This window comes from Diorhabda sublineata, chromosome 2 (genome assembly GCF_026230105.1).
Source record: "Diorhabda sublineata isolate icDioSubl1.1 chromosome 2, icDioSubl1.1, whole genome shotgun sequence".
NCBI classification, from domain to species: domain Eukaryota; kingdom Metazoa; phylum Arthropoda; class Insecta; order Coleoptera; family Chrysomelidae; genus Diorhabda; species Diorhabda sublineata.
The window spans coordinates 40513847-40531400 of record NC_079475.1 but is presented as its reverse complement, the minus strand read 5'-3'; the positions used below and the strand labels follow the sequence as shown (position 1 = coordinate 40531400).

The window sequence follows — 17554 nt, the reverse complement described above, 5'->3', positions numbered from 1 at the left end:
TCGGTACCCACCTCGAATTGTTTTGTAAACTTGACAAAAATTATAGTTTTTCGTCATAATTTCTTTCGATGCTAATAAAAACGTTGTACGAAGGGTTAGACACCGAAACTTTCATAATCGATGGTATCGGAATATATCTCGAATGATTTCGAATGCATTCAATTTCTAAATGATAATCTAACAGGTAGGACGAAGAATCAAACTCAAGTTTGAAGGATTATTTCGAAAAAAAAACAGAATTATTATGAATCGATTTCGATATCCACCGCGAATTGTTTTGTAAACTTGACAAAAATTATAGTTTTTCGTCATAATTTTTTTCGATGCTAATAAAAACGTTGTACGAAGGGTTAGACACCGAAACTTTCATAATCGATGGTATCGGAATATATCTCGAATGATTTCGAATGCATTCAGCTTCTAAATGTTAATCTAATAGGTAGGACGAAGAATGAAATTCAAGTTTGAAGGATTATTTCGACAAAAAACAGAATTATTATGAATCGATTTCGATATCCACCGCGAATTGTTTTGTAAACTTGACAAAAATTATAGTTTTTCGTCATAATTTTTTTCGATGCTAATAAAAACGTTGTACGAAGGGTTAGACACCGAAACTTTCATAATCGATGGTATCGGAATATATCTCGAATGATTTCGAATGCATTCAGCTTCTAAATGTTAATCTAATAAGTAGGACAAAGAATGAAACTCAAGTTTGAAGGATTATTTCGAAAAAAACAGAATTATTATGAATCGATTTCGGTACCCACCTCGAATTGTTTTGTAAACTTGACAAAAATTATAGTTTTTCGTCATAATTTTTTTCGATGCTAATAAAAACGTTGTACGAAGGGTTAGACACCGAAACTTTCATAATCGATGGTATCGGAATATATCTCGAATGATTTCGAATGCATTCAGCTTCTAAATGTTAATCTAATAAGTAGGACAAAGAATGAAACTCAAGTTTGAAGGATTATTTCGAAAAAAACAGAATTATTATGAATCGATTTCGGTACCCACCTCGAATTGTTTTGTAAACTTGACAAAAATTATAGTTTTTCGTCATAATTTTTTTCGATGCTAATAAAAACGTTGTACGAAGGGTTAGACACCGAAACTTTCATAATCGATGGTATCGGAATATATCTCGAATGATTTCGAATGCATTCAATTTCTAAATGATAATCTAGTAAGTAGGACGAAGAATGAAATTCAAGTTTGAAGGATTATTTCGACAAAAATAGAATTATTATGAATCGATTTCGATATCCACCGCGAATTGTTTTGTAAACTTGACAAAAATTATAGTTTTTCGTCATAATTTCATTCGATGCTAATAAAAACGTTGTACGAAATGTTAGACACCGAAACTTTCATAATCGATGGTATCGGAATATATCTCGAATGATTTCGAATGCATTCAATTTCTAATTGTTAATCTAACAGGTAGGACGAAGAATGAAACTCAAGTTTGAAGGATTATTTCGAAAAAAACAGAATTATTATGAATCGATTTCGGTACCCACCTCGAATTGTTTTGTAAACTTGACAAAAATTATAGTTTTTCGTCATAATTTCTTTCGATGCTAATAAAAACGTTGTACGAAGGGTTAGACACCGAAACTTTCATAATCGATGGTATCGGAATATATCTCGAATGATTTCGAATGCATTCAATTTCTAAATGATAATCTAATAAGTAGGACAAAGAATGAAACTCAAGTTTGAAGGATTATTTCGAAAAAAACAGAATTATTATGAATCGATTTCGGTACCCACCTCGAATTGTTTTGTAAACTTGACAAAAATTATAGTTTTTCGTCATAATTTTTTTCGATGCTAATAAAAACGTTGTACGAAGGGTTAGACACCGAAACTTTCATAATCGATGGTATCGGAATATATCTCGAATGATTTCGAATGCATTCAACTTCTAAATGTTAATCTAACAGGTAGGACGAAGAATGAAACTCAAGTTTGAAGGATTATTTCGAAAAAAAACAGAATTATTATGAATCGATTTCGATATCCACCTCGAATTGTTTTGTAAACTTGACAAAAATTATAGTTTTTCGTCATAATTTTTTTTCATGCTAATAAAAACGTTGTACGAAATGTTAGACACCGCAACTTTTATAATCGATGGTATCGGAATATATCTCGAATGCATTCAACTTCTAAATGAAACTCAAATCACTATTTTAATATATTTATTTTAACAAAATAAACTTTCTCTCTACATATATTCAAATTATAATTAAAAATAGTTTATTATTACAGTATAATATTAAATAAATCGAGGTCTATAAAGATATTAAGTATAAATATTAGTTGTCATATTTCGATATATCGAAATATATCGATTAATTCGAACGCGTCTATCTTAATAGAAGGAATAAATATTTAAAATACTATTATTTGCGATCACGAATAAACTATTTATCAGTACAAACTAAAATAATAATAAAAATGTTTTTTTCCTCGAATTAATGTGTAAATAAGACACACAAAAAGTTCCTATTCGATTCTTCTTTAAAAAACATTCGTTTAAACTGCAGAAAATAATCGATTATTATATGAATAACGCGTCGTAATCTGCGCAAAATCACGAGACCGTACCTCGATTACGTCAAGTAACGAATTAAAAATAATAATCGATTATTTTCGATTGCTTCAGATTTATTCATTAAAGAACCGATTAATTCACTTAATTCTAAATATGGAGTTAATCCAAATCGATTAATTCCGATTTTAAGACCTTGAGAACCTTCGAAACGTGTTAACGACTAAAAAATAAAAAAGTTGGTATTCCAAAATCATCCGAGAGATAGCATAGAGGCTGTCAACACATTTTGGGGTATGAAGTTAATAATAGAGATGCTTGACAACTTAGCTGAGGCCCTTACATTCATAAAACTCAGCATTCCTGATGACGAAACCTAGGTTTATGAAAATGGCGTCGAAACTGCCTAACAATCTATCGAATGGCTTCAAAATTAATTCGAAACCGAAAAAAATATAAGTCGGTCGGGAATGATTAAAATGAATCCCTTCCAGAAGATCCGAAGGTCATTAAAAGCAGAAAATTCACGAATTTTACTCCTTATAACTTATCATCAGTCATTTGAAACCATAAAAAGTAATTTACTTAAGATACTGAAGACTATACCAATAGACGCTTACCAGTGAATGAAAAATTGGATTAGACCTAATGGTCAAAGAGGAACTATACGAGGATGGTTCCAGAAGTATGTAGTCTGACCTAGAGATGGCGGTAGTTGCTTTAAAAAATACCAGAAAGTTCATGTTTCAAGTCTGAAGACGCCACGTTGTTTAGTATTTGTTTGGCGGCCATCAATACTGAAATTAGTCATCGTTATGTTTTTTTTTGTTGGGCTAGGTACTTTTGGGAACATCCTCGTAGAATAGCCATCAATACCGACTTAAATTTCAGTTCTATCCGTTTTTTCAACACATTAAAATGATTATTTCAATTAAATATAAAGTCTACATGTTGTACTCGATATTGCTCATAACATATTAATTTAACTAACATTAAAAAGTCTTAAATTCCATTAGTTCATTCTGCAGCTACTTATTCTCTGATGAAACTTCATTAAATTTACGTTATTCCAAAAAAAAAAAAACCAGCTCATAATCATCCGAATCAAAATTGAAATTTCATATTTAATCTTCGACCGCAAGGACAGGCTGCCATGTTTTGATGGACGATTCTTATACCAGTGCGAGTGCAAGACAAAAGATTGTCACGATGTTAGGTGAGGTTAGGTTAGTGTTGTAAACAAAGACAAAACGTACGAACGCGCGCGCGCGCGTGCGTGCGTGCATCTTCATAAATTATGTGTTTTAGCTACTTCCGAAGTGGATAATAAGAAATTTAGAACGATGGGGGCGACCGTTTCCACATCAGTTAAATGTATGTGGTGTTTTCCTTTGAGATAAACTCTTTCTACTCTTTTCGCGGATCGTTCTATAGCGTCAACTATCAAATCGTAATGTTCGGGTTGTTCTAATTGGGTACCTTGATCGGCTCTAATATTCAAAACTTCGCAGGTGATTCTGGACGCGAAATCACGAATTTCGTCCATGGAAAAGAATGGAAAAGCCACGATTTTCAATCTAGGATCTCTAGTAAATACGTAGCAGTTTTGTTTATCGGGCGAAGGCTTCATGCCTCTTTTCATCAAAATTTCGCAGGCTTCTCTATCTAGAGATCCGTTATGTCCTTCCATCATAATATCCAACATTTCCTCGTAACCGTAGCAGAGATCATAAAATTTATTGTTTTCGTATTCGAACAGTTGGTCCATGTTGTAACAAGCCACCGGCAACAATGTTTGGGGATTTCTCACTCTCGGTCCGCAGTTGTCCAGACTGATAAACTTAGCTACGTCATTAGGGAAAATGGAGGCGTACAGAAAGGTGATACTTCCACCTAAAGAGTGACCTATTAGAATGATTTTTTCCCAGCCGAAATATTTGACGATTCTACGGACGCAGTACACCCCGTCGAAGGAATGATTATATACGACCCCTTTGGGAAAATGCGAGGAAAATCCGTGTCCTGGTAAATCGATGCATAGAAATGAAAAACCGTAATCTACGAGGTACGGTGCTAATTTATCGAAAGAGCCGCTGTTGTCCTGCCAACCGTGGATACCAATGATCGGTTGTAAGTTCTTAGGACCCCACCATTTTCCTTTAATAAAAAAAATAGTTTATATTCAATTGTTGGGTAATTAATTGTATCTATAGTCTTATTTGTATGTACGCGAGAGTAATGGTGGACTTAACAGCAAATTCCGTTCAAAATTTGAATGAAAAAAACTTTATCTAGAAGAAATTTTCAAAGAGGATTATTAAAAAGTCTTTCGTTTCATGCGAGAACAGCATTTTGAAAAATAGCTTTCTTAGGAGTTATTTTCAATACTATAAACTAAAAAATGTATATTATATACACAATTTTTCAATTACACACCATGTTTGTTTACATTTAATCTCTAAATATACAAAAACTAACTTTTGAAACTTTAAATATTACGAACATAATTTTGACAATCAAGTACATCAACGGGAGTTTTGGCACAAGACTTGTCAAATGTCAAATGTCTAAAACTTAGATTACTACAAAATCATTACGAACTACACCAGATTGAACTGGTATGGACATACATAAAGGGAGAAGTTTCGAGAAAGAATAAATCTTGTTGAATGAGTTAAACAGTTGGTTTTGGAAGCTGTGCATAAATTGAAAACTGGGAAAAGGCAGTTAATTATACGAGTAAAGAAGAAGAGAAAATGTGATTTGTAAGATGTAACTTTACTTATAGTAGTGAATTTTCGTAATAAAATTATTTATTATGAAATAAAAGTTTAAATCTTTTGACAATCAGGTACATCAACGGGAGTTTTGACACAAGACATGTCAACAGAGTTAAAATGTCAAATGTCTAAAACTTAGATTACTACAAAATCATTACGAACTAAACTAGATTGAACTGGTATGGACATAGATAAAGGGAGAAGTTTCGAGAAAGAATAAATCTTTCTGAATGAGTTAAACAGTTGTTTTTAGAAGCTGTGGATAAATTGAAAACTGGGAAAAGGCAGTTAATTATACGAGTAAAGAAGAAGAGAAAATGTCATTATCCATAACAGATTGTAACAGATTCTGATTTTGATTTGTAAGATGTAACTCTACTTATGGTAGTGAATTTTCGTAATAAAATTATTTATTATGAAATAAAAGTTTAAATCTTTTGACATTCAGGTACATCAACGGGAGTTTTGACACAAGACATGTCAACAGAGTTAAAATGTCAAATGTCTAAAACTTAGATTAATACAAAATCATTACGAACTAAACTAGATTGAACTGGTATGGACATAGATAAAGGGAGAAGTTTCGAGAAAAAATAAATCTTGTTGAATGAGTTAAACAGTTGGTTTTGGAAGCTGTGGATAAATTGAAAACTGGGAAAAGGCAGTTAATTATACGAGTAAAGAAGAAGAGAAAATGTGATTTGTAAGATGTAACTTTACTTATAGTAGTGAATTTTCGTAATAAAATTATTTATTATGAAATAAAAGTTTAAATCTTTTGACAATCAGGTACATCAACGGGAGTTTTGACACAAGACATGTCAACAGAGTTAAAATGTCAAATGTCTAAAACTTAGATTAATACAAAATCATTACGAACTAAACTAGATTGAACTGGTATGGACATAGATAAAGGGAGAAGTTTCGAGAAAAAATAAATCTTGTTGAATGAGTTAAACAATTGTTTTTAGAAGCTGTAGATAAATTGAAAACTGGGAAAAGGCAGTTAATTATACGAGTAAAGAAGAAGAGAAAATGTCATTTGTAAGATGTAACTTTACTTATAGTAGTGAATTTTCGTAATAAAATTATTTATTATGAAATAAAAGTTGTACCTATATAATCAGTAGACCCAATTTTTTTGATACCTTGTGGAAAAATACAAAGTACAACGAATACTTCATGATTTTATTACTCTCTCATGCATAAAAATGGACTATAATTGATTTTATATAAAGTTATATCGAGAGAAATTAATTTTATTATTCTGTTAACGAACAAACGTCATTTATTAATTAATATATATATTTAATAAATGTTATTTTACCACAAATGTATCCCCATGGTACTGGTATTTCGACTTCTTTGACTTCTGCGAAATCTCCTAAAACAAAGAGCGGGAATTTCAAAAATAGGACGATTCGGTGTTTGAATTATAGCTTTTTCTATTAGAGTTTTTTTTATTACAAATAACATCCATTGGATGCGAAAAAAATTAAAAAAAGAACTCACCTTTGGGAAGATTTTCAATATTGATGATGTCTCTCATTTTTAACAATCAGTCGGCGAAACAAGACACGAAAAACAATGGCAGGGTGACAGAGACCAAGGGTAAACCACTTTCGATGTTCAAATGTGGTCTGGATAGATCACAACAGTGCCATTTGAATGAAAATCTCAATCACGTGATTGTGATTGTTTAAATTAGTGTATTTTTTTGTCGTTCCCAGTGGCGTAACCTTGAACTGTGGTTTCAAAAAAAGAACAAATTATATTTCGATAATTATAAAATTGTATTTTTATGAATTTTAAAATTCCAAAACATACGAGAAGTTACGGAGAAATAAACAAAATAAAAAAATTTTGATTAAATCTATTCAAAGTATTATCTTTGGTTAGTGAATTAGTTAGAAAAAGTTTTGTAATGATTAAGTCTTGGTATTTAACCTTGGCCCGGTCCTGGCAGTTAAGCTTGGCCCAGCACCGGCATTTTAGTATGGCCCAGTCTTGGTGACCAATCTTGGCCCATCGTTATCACTCCAGAGTTTCACCAAGACTGGACCAAGCCTGGCTTACAACCTTGGCTCAGAGCTCTACATAGTTGGGCCAAGTATGGGCCAAGCTTGTGCCTTTGGACTTTTCCTCTTTGGGATACGATAAATACATGATTAATTTGATGTTTTTCATAAAGAATTGTCGGTTGTTTTTCATTATTTATGAAATAAAAAAAATATTTAAAGATAGTTTTAAGATTTAATTAGTAATTTCGAGCAAAAAGTTCGTTCTGAATGCTTTCAAAAGTTATTTCATTTCGTTTGTTCTATAATTGAAAAGCCAGACTAATGTAGTATTTCACAATTATCCCGCAAAAGTTCTCTAACAATTAATTTTGTTTCATTTATCCCATTTTTAACGACAATTTCAACTGAATAAGAAAAACCACTATAAAAAATCGTTCCAAATCTATATATAAATAAAATAAATAATAATACACCTCGAAAAGGTTAAGTTAGGTTAGGTTAGGTTAGGTTAAATTAGGTTAGGTTAGGTTGATATATACAAACAAATTTTTCCAATTCCAAAGTATCGATATCTCGAAAACGAAGCGAGATATCGAAAAATTTTATTCTTCATATTCGACTTATTTTGGGTCGATTTACAAAATGGGGCGCCACGGAAATCGTACTCGTGCCTAAAAAAGTGTCAAAACTTTTCACTATTACCAACCAACCAAAAACGTCCGAAATTTGGTTTTTAAGAAGAATTTGTAAAATTTCTCATTTCGTATTTCGACTTTTCGGTTCAATCGTGATTTGGAGTGATTTGAATCGTCAACTGAAAGTGCCCGAGCTACCAGACATTGTAGGCATTTCAAAAAGTGCGATACATAACATATTAACTAAAAATTTTGTGCATAAAAAAGTTGGGTGCTTACAAAGGAACAAAAACAGCGTTGTGGAGATGTTTCCATCAAGAACAATTAAGACAATGGACTGAAAAATGAAGAACCGGCTCCAAAGAAAGCAAGGATCCATCTGCAAACAAGGTCATGGTGTCGAATCAATTGATTACGAAGAAATCAAGCAAAAACGGCTAAGAAGAAAGTGTTTTTCATCAACACAATGCACCAGCTCAAAAATTCGTTACTGCAATTGCCAAAATTAACGAATTAATATTTGAACTGCTACATAAGGCACCCTATGCGCCAGATTTAGCCCCATCGGATGATCTTCTGTTCCCAAACTTGAAAAAATGACTCGGCGGTTAGAGATTTTCCACCAATGAAGAGTTGATGAGTTAAGGAACTTGTTATGAAAAGATTATCGAACTTATTGAACTTCTTTGTTGTGCCAGGTACTTCCGGGACTATCCTCCAAACTTTTTGAACCTAATCTGGTATGACAAAGCCCAAAAATCGATTTTTGCGACGATTTATCTAGCCCTACAAATGAAAATGTGCAATATATTACTCAACAGCGATAATCCCGAAGATAATCCTGCTCCAAAACACGTTCACGGTCATTGTTAATTGCCCTGAGACGCCCCGACATCTATGTTTCAATTTCAGTACTGTTTATTTCAGGCTATACTGAAAAATTGCTAAGCCGATCCTGTGTCCAAGTAAAAAGTTCGTTATTACTTTGTTGTTAACCGATCACTTATTTGTATGTGCATTAAATTTAAACACACACAATGTAATTTACTAATTTTTGAATTATATAATATTCATAATTTGACCTTTTATTATAATAGAATATCTTCGAAGGTCTGATACAATGAATTTGCATTTTTTTTCGGTCTACACGTTTAACGATTCAAAAGAATTGCAATTGTCTGGTTTTGAAATTCAAATTAGAATAGGTATGAGTAAACATTTCCTAATAATATTGTGTCGGGTCTAATTAATCCGATGATATTGAGATGGATCGGGCTTTCGTGAATTAAAACATTTTTTGGATTCAAAATAAACACCTCTTAATAACTTAACGGAAGTAATCACTTGATTAATATACTATTAATTTCAATAAATATAGTTATTAATTGTCTCAAACGTGATACGCCACTGTAAATACTAACTTATCATTCAGAATCCACGTGATTCATATTTCTATTGAAATGGTTTTCGAATTGAGTTTTCAACTCACTTGCATACACCTGGAACGCCCCATACGGTGTCAAAGTCTTCTCAAATCGAATGAATCAAAAAAAATCTTTTGGTTTTTATCTGTGATTTTGTCAAAAATGAAGGATATAAATAATAATGATTATTATAAAGGTAAGGAATATTGTTAATAAATAAGTTTTCTACTACTATTTTTTAATCTTATAGTTTTTTTTATATTATAATCTATAATATATTTTATAATATTATTTACTTCTAATACGAGGGATGTTTTGAGATATGGCAACACTGATCTGAGATGTCAAATCTGCCATCATAAAGTTTGACATTTTGGGGAACGTACTCAGAACGTGTTGTTATACGAGTGAAATTTTCATGCGATGTTTTTCAATGACTTTTAACGTGGATTTGAATCAACGTATTTCGTTAGTTTTCCGAATTTAATCGTGATCGCACTTCGCTACAAGATGAATTTCGTGAGGATCGGCCGTTGTACCACAAACCATCAATACTGTGCGTAGTGAATCGTCTGAAGAATCAATAAACCAATTTCTATTTTCTCCTCTTGTTTTATTATTATATAATAAAATATCAGAATAATAAATAAATTTACCAGTTTTATCATTATTTCATATATTTTTAATAAAAAACATAGTATTATTTACTAATAACATTTTGAATATATAAAATTTAGCATTACAACGTCAATACTTAAAGATGACATCATCGTATGAGATATAGTACAGCGGCAACTTTATCATGTAGAAATAGTTGACAAAACTTAATTATTAGATAAAATAACAACATACACGACAATTTCTCCATAGATTAATATAGTTTTAATGGGGATTATAAAAAGAAAGGTACTAATCAAGTATATATCATTTAAGAAGTAAATATTAATGCCTTCCATCACTATTAAATAAATAAGTGGTTATAGTCCAGTAGCTAACTGTTTTTAGAATGAAAGTAGTAAATACGTCAAAGTTCAAAAATTATATTGTACTTGTAACCTAAGGGTTAATGCTTTAAAGCCTTTTGCATATAAAATTGACACAATTTTATATAATGAAAACAAAGTATAGGAAAAATGAAAACTTGAATAAATAGATTCATAATGAAAATACGCATTAACAAATAAGTGAATTAATGTTCCAAGAAAATACATAGAATTTTCCCACTTTTTTTGTTTCGGAAGATAACTTTAGTATTAATTGGAAAACTGTAAAATTTATGCAAAAAATAAAAAAATAATAAAACATGGTACTTTTCCTGTAGAAATTAATCATTTTTTTTTAATTAATCTCACCATTTATTATTCAAGCATTATATAGTTCATGAAATGTTTATTTCTTCCGGTCTTATTCAAATACAAAACAAATGTTCAGAAAAATTACCATGTTATACCTAATTTCTATAATTTGTGACTGGACTATAAGGTTATAACTAGCAAAGAACAGTAACCCAGACAAAGGTTACGTCATCAACGCTACGTTGCCAAGCGTATCGCAGAATTAATATGAAATCAATATTCAAGACGATATTCTTAAAACAGTTTTTGTGATCTTAATTTTTATTGTCATAAAATATAGTAATTAAAGTAAATGTGTATTGAAACAATTTCACATCTCTCAAGTATGAATATTGATATACAAATTTGATAAATACTAAAAAATATGAATTGGAAATTGAAAAATCTATTTGAATAATTTTTGTAGTTACCAAATTTTTGGACAATAAAAAATTATAAATTCCAATTGTGTTAACCTTGCAACTTATACAATTATCAATGGAATGAAATTGAACTTGAACTTCAACTATTATAATTTATTAATTAATTCTATCATTTTTTTTTAAATTTTCATTACAGCAGATTTGAACGATTTCAAGGAAATCAAAGTACCGGTTCCGTGGGGTTACATTTGCGGTAAATAAAATTTAAAACAATTATTGATTTTGGTGATAAACAAATTATTTATTAAAGGAAAATGGTGGGGTTCCACAAACGTACAACCAATCATCGGCATCCACGGTTGGCAAGATAATAGCGGCACTTTCGACACCGTAGCTCCGTACATAATAGAACGAGGCCATTCTTTCTTCTGTATCGACCTACCAGGACACGGATTTTCTTCTCACATCCCCAAAGGTCTCGTGTACAATCTTTCTTACGACGGTGTGTATTACGTACGTAGAATCGTCAAATATTTCGATTGGAAAAAAATTATTCTAATAGGACATTCGTTAGGAGGAGGTATATCGTTCTTATACGCCTCCACTTACCCGAATGACGTCATTAAATTTATTAGTATCGATAATTGTGGTCCTTGCCTTAGGAGTACACAGCCAATGTTAGCAATCGCTAAAAATAACATCGATAACCTATTCGAATACGAAAAAAAAGATTTCGATAATATTCTCTGTTACGAATATGACGAAATGTTGGATATTATGATAGACGGTCATCACGGTTCCGTATACGAGGAGGGGTGTAAAATTTTACTTAAAAGAGGCATGAAACCGTCGACTCATAAAGATAACTGTTACGTATTCACTAGAGATCCGAGATTAAAGATTAACGCTTTCGCTTTCTTTACATTAGAGAAAGTTTTACATTTGGCGTCTAGGATAACTTGCGAAGTATTAAATATCAGAGCTAAAGGAGGTAATCAAACGGATCCTAAAGAAAATTACGATATAATAATGAGTGCTATTGAAAAATCTGCAAAACGATTTGAGAGGGTTCTTATCGAAGGTACACATCATGTACATTTGAACGATGCTGACGTTGTTGGTCCAATAATTGTGAATTTTTTATCAGATGCATATTAGACAGATCTATGATTGTTGACACTTTAGTTTTTGATGATAAAAAAGAAGAAGTAAGGTTAGAAGTTTTACAGTGTGCTGCACTAGTTAATTTTTAATCAACGTAATAAAATGTTTTCGTAATAATAAATGAGAGTTTAGAACGTGTTATTTTACCGAAAAAAGACAAAATACATAAATAGCTACAGTTTCTAATACCAAATTTTTGTTAGAAAATTATTTAAATCAAATATTTTATTCTAATTTTGTATATAACATTATGTATACTTAGTAACAAAATCCAACAGCTTAGATTGTAAATATTTTGAATGATTTGATGTTTGTAAAAAAATAAAACTGAATAAATCATATTTTTACTCACACTAGTATATTTAGTGCCCCCAAAAGTGTATAAGTTTTCGTACAACTTCTCTTCTATAAAAGTTATATTATATGAATTATGCAACACATTATACAGTACAGAACAGGTAAGTTTGAGCCATAGAAAAAATACTAAAGATAGAGAGAACGCCATGAAAGTAGGATTGGAAGTGAAATACGGTTCACCACTATCTACGTCTTTTAATTAAAATAAAAACTTGTTATTCTCCGTTCTAATCACTTGAATCATACCGATACAATCAGAACAATGTGGAGTCGATATAGTGTATTGAATTAAAATTACAGGAATAAGCAATAAACAAAAGTTTGATGCCCATGATAGTTGTTGAATATGGCGAACGGCTATATCCGTTTTACCATAGGCGTACCACATAAAAATTATTATGTACCAAATAATGAAAAAAAGGTTCCTATAGATAAAAAGCTCCTTCAGACGTTAAAAGGAGGTTGGAAATACTCTGTCCTTTTTCAATATATGTCATTAGAAAAAGAAACAAAATAAAACGTAGAAGTGAGAGTTTTTTTTGTCGCTAACATTTCATTATTTATTTCAACGACTTTCTTCGTTCTTATAATAGAATTTTCAGCGTTTGTATTCACGTTTTCCAATTTTTTCTAAATGCTATATCCGCTGTCATCCACTAAAAGATGTCTTCCAAAGTCTCATAAGGTTTGTTCTTGGCAGCTGCACTGGAACTGGACCAGTGCAGGTCAGTTCATGAGTGTATAGAATTAGTTCGATCGGATACAAAGAACGATATAGTGTAGAGAGCAATAGAGCATTTGTTGATTGTTGTATTCGAGATTATTTGATGTAATTCAGGCCTTGTAGTATTGACAATAATGGAAAACGATTTAGTACTTTTACATTCGTCCGATGACGAAGATGTTATACCACCGTTTACAGATTACACTTATTGCAAGGCACTGGCTCAACTGACTCTAGACCAGTAGTATAGTGAACTGGGTGAACTAGTTCTCTTGCACTGCTACTAAGAACATCGACATTAGCGCTGGTTCTGCTACAAAGAACGCTTTAGTGTACACTTCCTGAACTATTTCTGCCAGTGCAGCTACCAAGAACAAACCTATAGTTCATTGTACTTTTCAGAATACTGGTAAACAGATGATAATATAGGTGAAGGTTTTTTGCTATAAGACCCGGTTTATACAGCAAAACAAAGTTTAGTTTTGACGCTGTATCAATTTAAGATGACTTCTTAGTCAAAAATGTACCGCGTGACCTCATTTGACACTCGTCGAACGTTAACACGAAATTGCACCTTTAATGTAACAGAAGTTATCTACATTCGGTAATGTAAAAAAAGTTGTATAAGCACAGGCGCAAATATTTCCCTCTTATTTATTAATCTTGTCAGCATTTTTATTTCGCTATGTTTATTTTAAAGCATGTATACATACCTTGTTTTGAAACTGCAGTTTTTCGTTTGGTTTAAATAGAAATACCAAAAATTTATTGAAAAATTAACACGGCTTAGGATGAAGCTAGCCGCATTTCGCTAAAAATAAACACCGGTCGAAGGTACAGGGTGTTGGTTAAATTAGTAAAAAATTCGATTTATCTACAAGTAAAATTTTATTTTTAGTAAAATCTAGGATCGTTTCATATTATGTAACAGAAAAATAATAAATAATGGAAGTAGGAACTTGGAAAAAAATTGCCGATTTGGGGTCAGGAGCTTTTGGTATCGTATCATTATGGTTAGATACGACGAAGGAAGATTACGCTGCTATAAAAATGTGCAAATTTAAAACGAAATCTAACTTAACACCAAGACAAATTGAGCGATGGAGAAACGAAGTAGATATTTTGAGAATTATCAACCATCCGAATATAATTAAATTCAAGAAAATTCCTCAAGAATTACAAGATTATTTGATGCAATATTGTTGTAATGACATGCCTTTACTGCCAATGGAGTATTGTCGGAAAGGAAATTTACGTCGTATTTTACTAAAACCCGAAAATTTATCTGGATTACCAGAAGAACAAGTTCGAGATATTCTTGAAGATATATCCAGTGGTCTCCAGCATCTACATAATCTCAAGATCACACATCGAGATATTAAACCAGAAAATATTGTTTTAGAACATTCGGAACAAAGGGAAACAAAAACAGTTTATAAAATTATAGATCTTGGTTACGCGAAAGAATTAGGAAACGAAACAGTAAGTTTTGTTGGAACTTTACATTATTTAGCACCCGAGATTTTCGAAGGTAGAAATTATAATAATAGTGTTGATTATTGGTCAATGGGTATTCTTACATTTGAAGTGATATGCGGTGTATTACCATTTTTACCTCATATGACACCTTTCGAAAGATTTATTAAAATTAAACAAAAAAGTCCTGAAGACATATGTATTTATAACAGTTATTCAGGACAAATAACTTATTCCTCTGAAATGAAAAAGGAAAATTTCATTTCTACATGTTTGAAACAACATATAGAAATTTGGCTTAAACGAGTTCTTACTTATGATCAAGAAATTCGATCTCAAAACTTTCCTAACGACACTAAACCATTTGATAACCTACAGGAAATTCTAAAGAAAAAAATAATCAACGTATTTTCAGTATCAAAACTAGAGTATTATTCATATGAAATAACCGAAAGTACTTTAGTAGGCACCCTTAAAGATTGGATATCGAGAGATATTAAAATCCCTACGACTGAATTTTTATTAATAATATCCGAAAATTCTAATACTAAAGATTCAGATCAATTATTCAATTTTGTAAATAATAATTTTATTTATGTAACACGCAAGTATTTTCTTCCTGAAAAGGTGATTTATAACTATCCCAAATTGATAAAAGAAGTAATGAAATCAGCAGCGCAATTCAATAAAATACATTTAAAAGCTTTGAGGGTACAATTTATATTCTTCGTAACCCAGGAAAAGCAAATAGCATCCCATTTCAATGCGAGCTTTCCTTTGTACCTCAATTTTTTAAATCAAACTCTAACCAAAGTTAAGAATTTGAAAAATGGTGCTTTATCTAATATCAAACATTTAGTAACGAAAATCGATTGTTACAATAAAATTAAAACTAATATCGATAATATAAATCTACGAAATAATGAGGAATATAAAAACAGTATAAATTGCGCTCTAAGACTGATAAGTGCCATAGAACGAAGTATAAATAAATACATTGAGTTAAATAAAAAAATAAAACTTGTGTGTAAAAAATTAGAAATTTTATCAAAAATAACACCGGAAATTATAGAAATAGTTAGGAGTTATGATTTGGATGCACTACATTCACAAGCTTTAAGTTTAATCGAAAAAACTGATACTAATAAATCAGCATTTATTTCTGGTATCACAAAATCAATATCGGCTGTTCTTAAATTGAAAACTGATGTTTTCAAAAATGAGAAGTTGAAATCGTTTTGCAATCTGATTGGTAAAATTATGATCTATAGTTTTAATCTAGTAGAGTGGATTCAGAATTACAACCGACATAATGAAGAGTTACTTAAATGTTTCGAACAAAACAAGACTGATCATTTGCAAATTCTTTTCGAAGCTGCACGAAAACCTAAAGAAAGTGATGAAAGTGTTTGTGATAAAGTTTCATTAAGTGACAGTTTGAATCAAGAGTTGATAAGTTTGCCATTGGAGTATTTGTTCAAACAGAATCAAGAACTAAGGTATAATTTTGAAAATGCGTTGTCTTCAGGTATATCTTTACATAAAAAATATACAAACGATTGTTTGAGATTATTGTAATTATTATGGTGATTTTCTGTGATTTCATTCGAACTTTGCAGAATTAAATAATATAAAAAGGAAGATTTGTTACAAATATTTGTTTATAATATAAAATGAGAGGCATAATAAACTTTTATATTTATACTTTTCTCGTTTAGAGAATTCTGTTGAAATCAATGATTATCAAAATATTTTTGATAGTGAGAATTAATTTGTTATAAACTTAACAGCAAAAAAACCGGTCATTTAGATTTCGTCTTATAATTTTGTTAAATGTATTAATCTTGTAAGAATTGGTCAATTTATAGGTTATTGAAACAAAATCAATAGTCAATAAAGAAACGGCTTGGTTAATAAATTAAAGATGTTTAAATGTGGGAAAAACTACTTACAGTTTAAAATAGGTCCGACAGGTAAATCAACTTTAAGGCAAATAAATCAAATCTCAGTTTTATCTAATTGTTTATTAATCCTGAAGGGATTAGTTAGGTTAGATTATGGATTTAAACCGTACATTCTAGGTAATAACTAGAATGCCCACAAAAACAAATACATTGCTGAAAATTAGCTTCTAATAAGAAAAATATGAAGTGTCCGTTTTTTTTGCTGTATATATTGTTAATATTATCATGTTACGGTATGAATAAAAAAAGAATTTAATAGCAATGTTGTCTAAAAAGTTTTATACTTAATAAACAAACAAAAGAAATTTTTTCGTATAATTATTTTTTAATATTTTAATTTAGAGGTGATAATAATAGTTTTGCTTGCTTTTTACATAAAATAAAACTGCAACACAACATGCTTTGCGTTTAAGGATTGAATAATGATGTATTATAATTAAGATTTGAGTTGTAATTATGTAATAAGAGGCTTAAGTGGTGTTGACTAAAACATTAATACAAACGACTGTTTCAAACTTCCCTATACATAGAAAAAAATAAAAACTATTACACAAATCATCATCTTAAGGGAACGTGTACAAATTACGTAAGGCTCATTGGGAAACCTAATATACGGGGGGAGCGTTATAATTTTGTCTTTCTTAGTCTTAGTTATTTGTAAACAATTTAATTCAATAATCTACCAACAGCTTACTTCATTACAGAATCCCTCATACTTTTTGT

At 30.7% G+C, this 17554-nt stretch overlaps 3 protein-coding genes across 4 annotated transcripts; 2 read left to right on the top strand and 1 right to left on the bottom strand.

The window, feature by feature from the left end:
* Window positions 1-2202: 2202 nt before the first annotated feature.
* On the bottom strand, window positions 2203-16974 carry LOC130440499 (probable serine hydrolase). Its single transcript, XM_056773688.1, has 4 exons — window positions 16820-16974; window positions 6862-7094; window positions 6677-6733; window positions 2203-4726 (listed from the first exon to the last, which is right to left on the bottom strand). The coding sequence occupies exons 2-4, from the start codon at window positions 6896-6898 to the stop codon at window positions 3858-3860; spliced, it is 963 nt and encodes a 320-aa protein (XP_056629666.1). The 5' UTR covers window positions 6899-7094; window positions 16820-16974; the 3' UTR covers window positions 2203-3857.
* Window positions 9460-12663, top strand: LOC130440498 (probable serine hydrolase). Of its 2 annotated transcripts, none has more exons than XM_056773685.1 (3): window positions 9460-9625; window positions 11343-11399; window positions 11457-12663. In XM_056773685.1, the coding sequence occupies exons 1-3, from the start codon at window positions 9466-9468 to the stop codon at window positions 12302-12304; spliced, it is 1065 nt and encodes a 354-aa protein (XP_056629663.1). In that variant the 5' UTR covers window positions 9460-9465; the 3' UTR covers window positions 12305-12663. The 2 variants fall into 2 exon arrangements, with proteins under 2 accessions (XP_056629663.1, XP_056629664.1); XM_056773686.1 differs by having other exon boundaries at window positions 9488-9625; window positions 11346-11399.
* LOC130440496 (inhibitor of nuclear factor kappa-B kinase subunit alpha-like) lies at window positions 14033-17136 on the top strand. Its single transcript, XM_056773683.1, has 2 exons — window positions 14033-14225; window positions 14290-17136. The coding sequence occupies exon 2, from the start codon at window positions 14337-14339 to the stop codon at window positions 16443-16445; it is 2109 nt and encodes a 702-aa protein (XP_056629661.1). The 5' UTR covers window positions 14033-14225; window positions 14290-14336; the 3' UTR covers window positions 16446-17136.
* The last annotated feature ends 418 nt before the right edge of the window (window positions 17137-17554 follow it).

Excerpts from the sequence above, each read along its gene's own strand:
- LOC130440498 (XM_056773685.1), top strand. The coding sequence starts at position 9,466 with ATGGTTTTCGAATTGAGTTTTCAACTCACTTGCATACACCTGGAACGC. Across the intron at positions 9,626-11,342 it reads TAATAATGATTATTATAAAG|CAGATTTGAACGATTTCAAG; the intron begins GTAAGGAATATT and ends TTTTCATTACAG. Across the intron at positions 11,400-11,456 it reads TCCGTGGGGTTACATTTGCG|GAAAATGGTGGGGTTCCACA; the intron begins GTAAATAAAATT and ends TATTTATTAAAG.
- LOC130440496 (XM_056773683.1), top strand. The coding sequence starts at position 14,337 with ATGGAAGTAGGAACTTGGAAAAAAATTGCCGATTTGGGGTCAGGAGCT.
- LOC130440499 (XM_056773688.1), bottom strand. The coding sequence starts at position 6,898 with ATGAGAGACATCATCAATATTGAAAATCTTCCCAAAG. Across the intron at positions 6,734-6,861 it reads TATTGAAAATCTTCCCAAAG|GAGATTTCGCAGAAGTCAAA; the intron begins GTGAGTTCTTTT and ends TCTTTGTTTTAG. Across the intron at positions 4,727-6,676 it reads ACCATGGGGATACATTTGTG|GAAAATGGTGGGGTCCTAAG; the intron begins GTAAAATAACAT and ends TTTTTATTAAAG.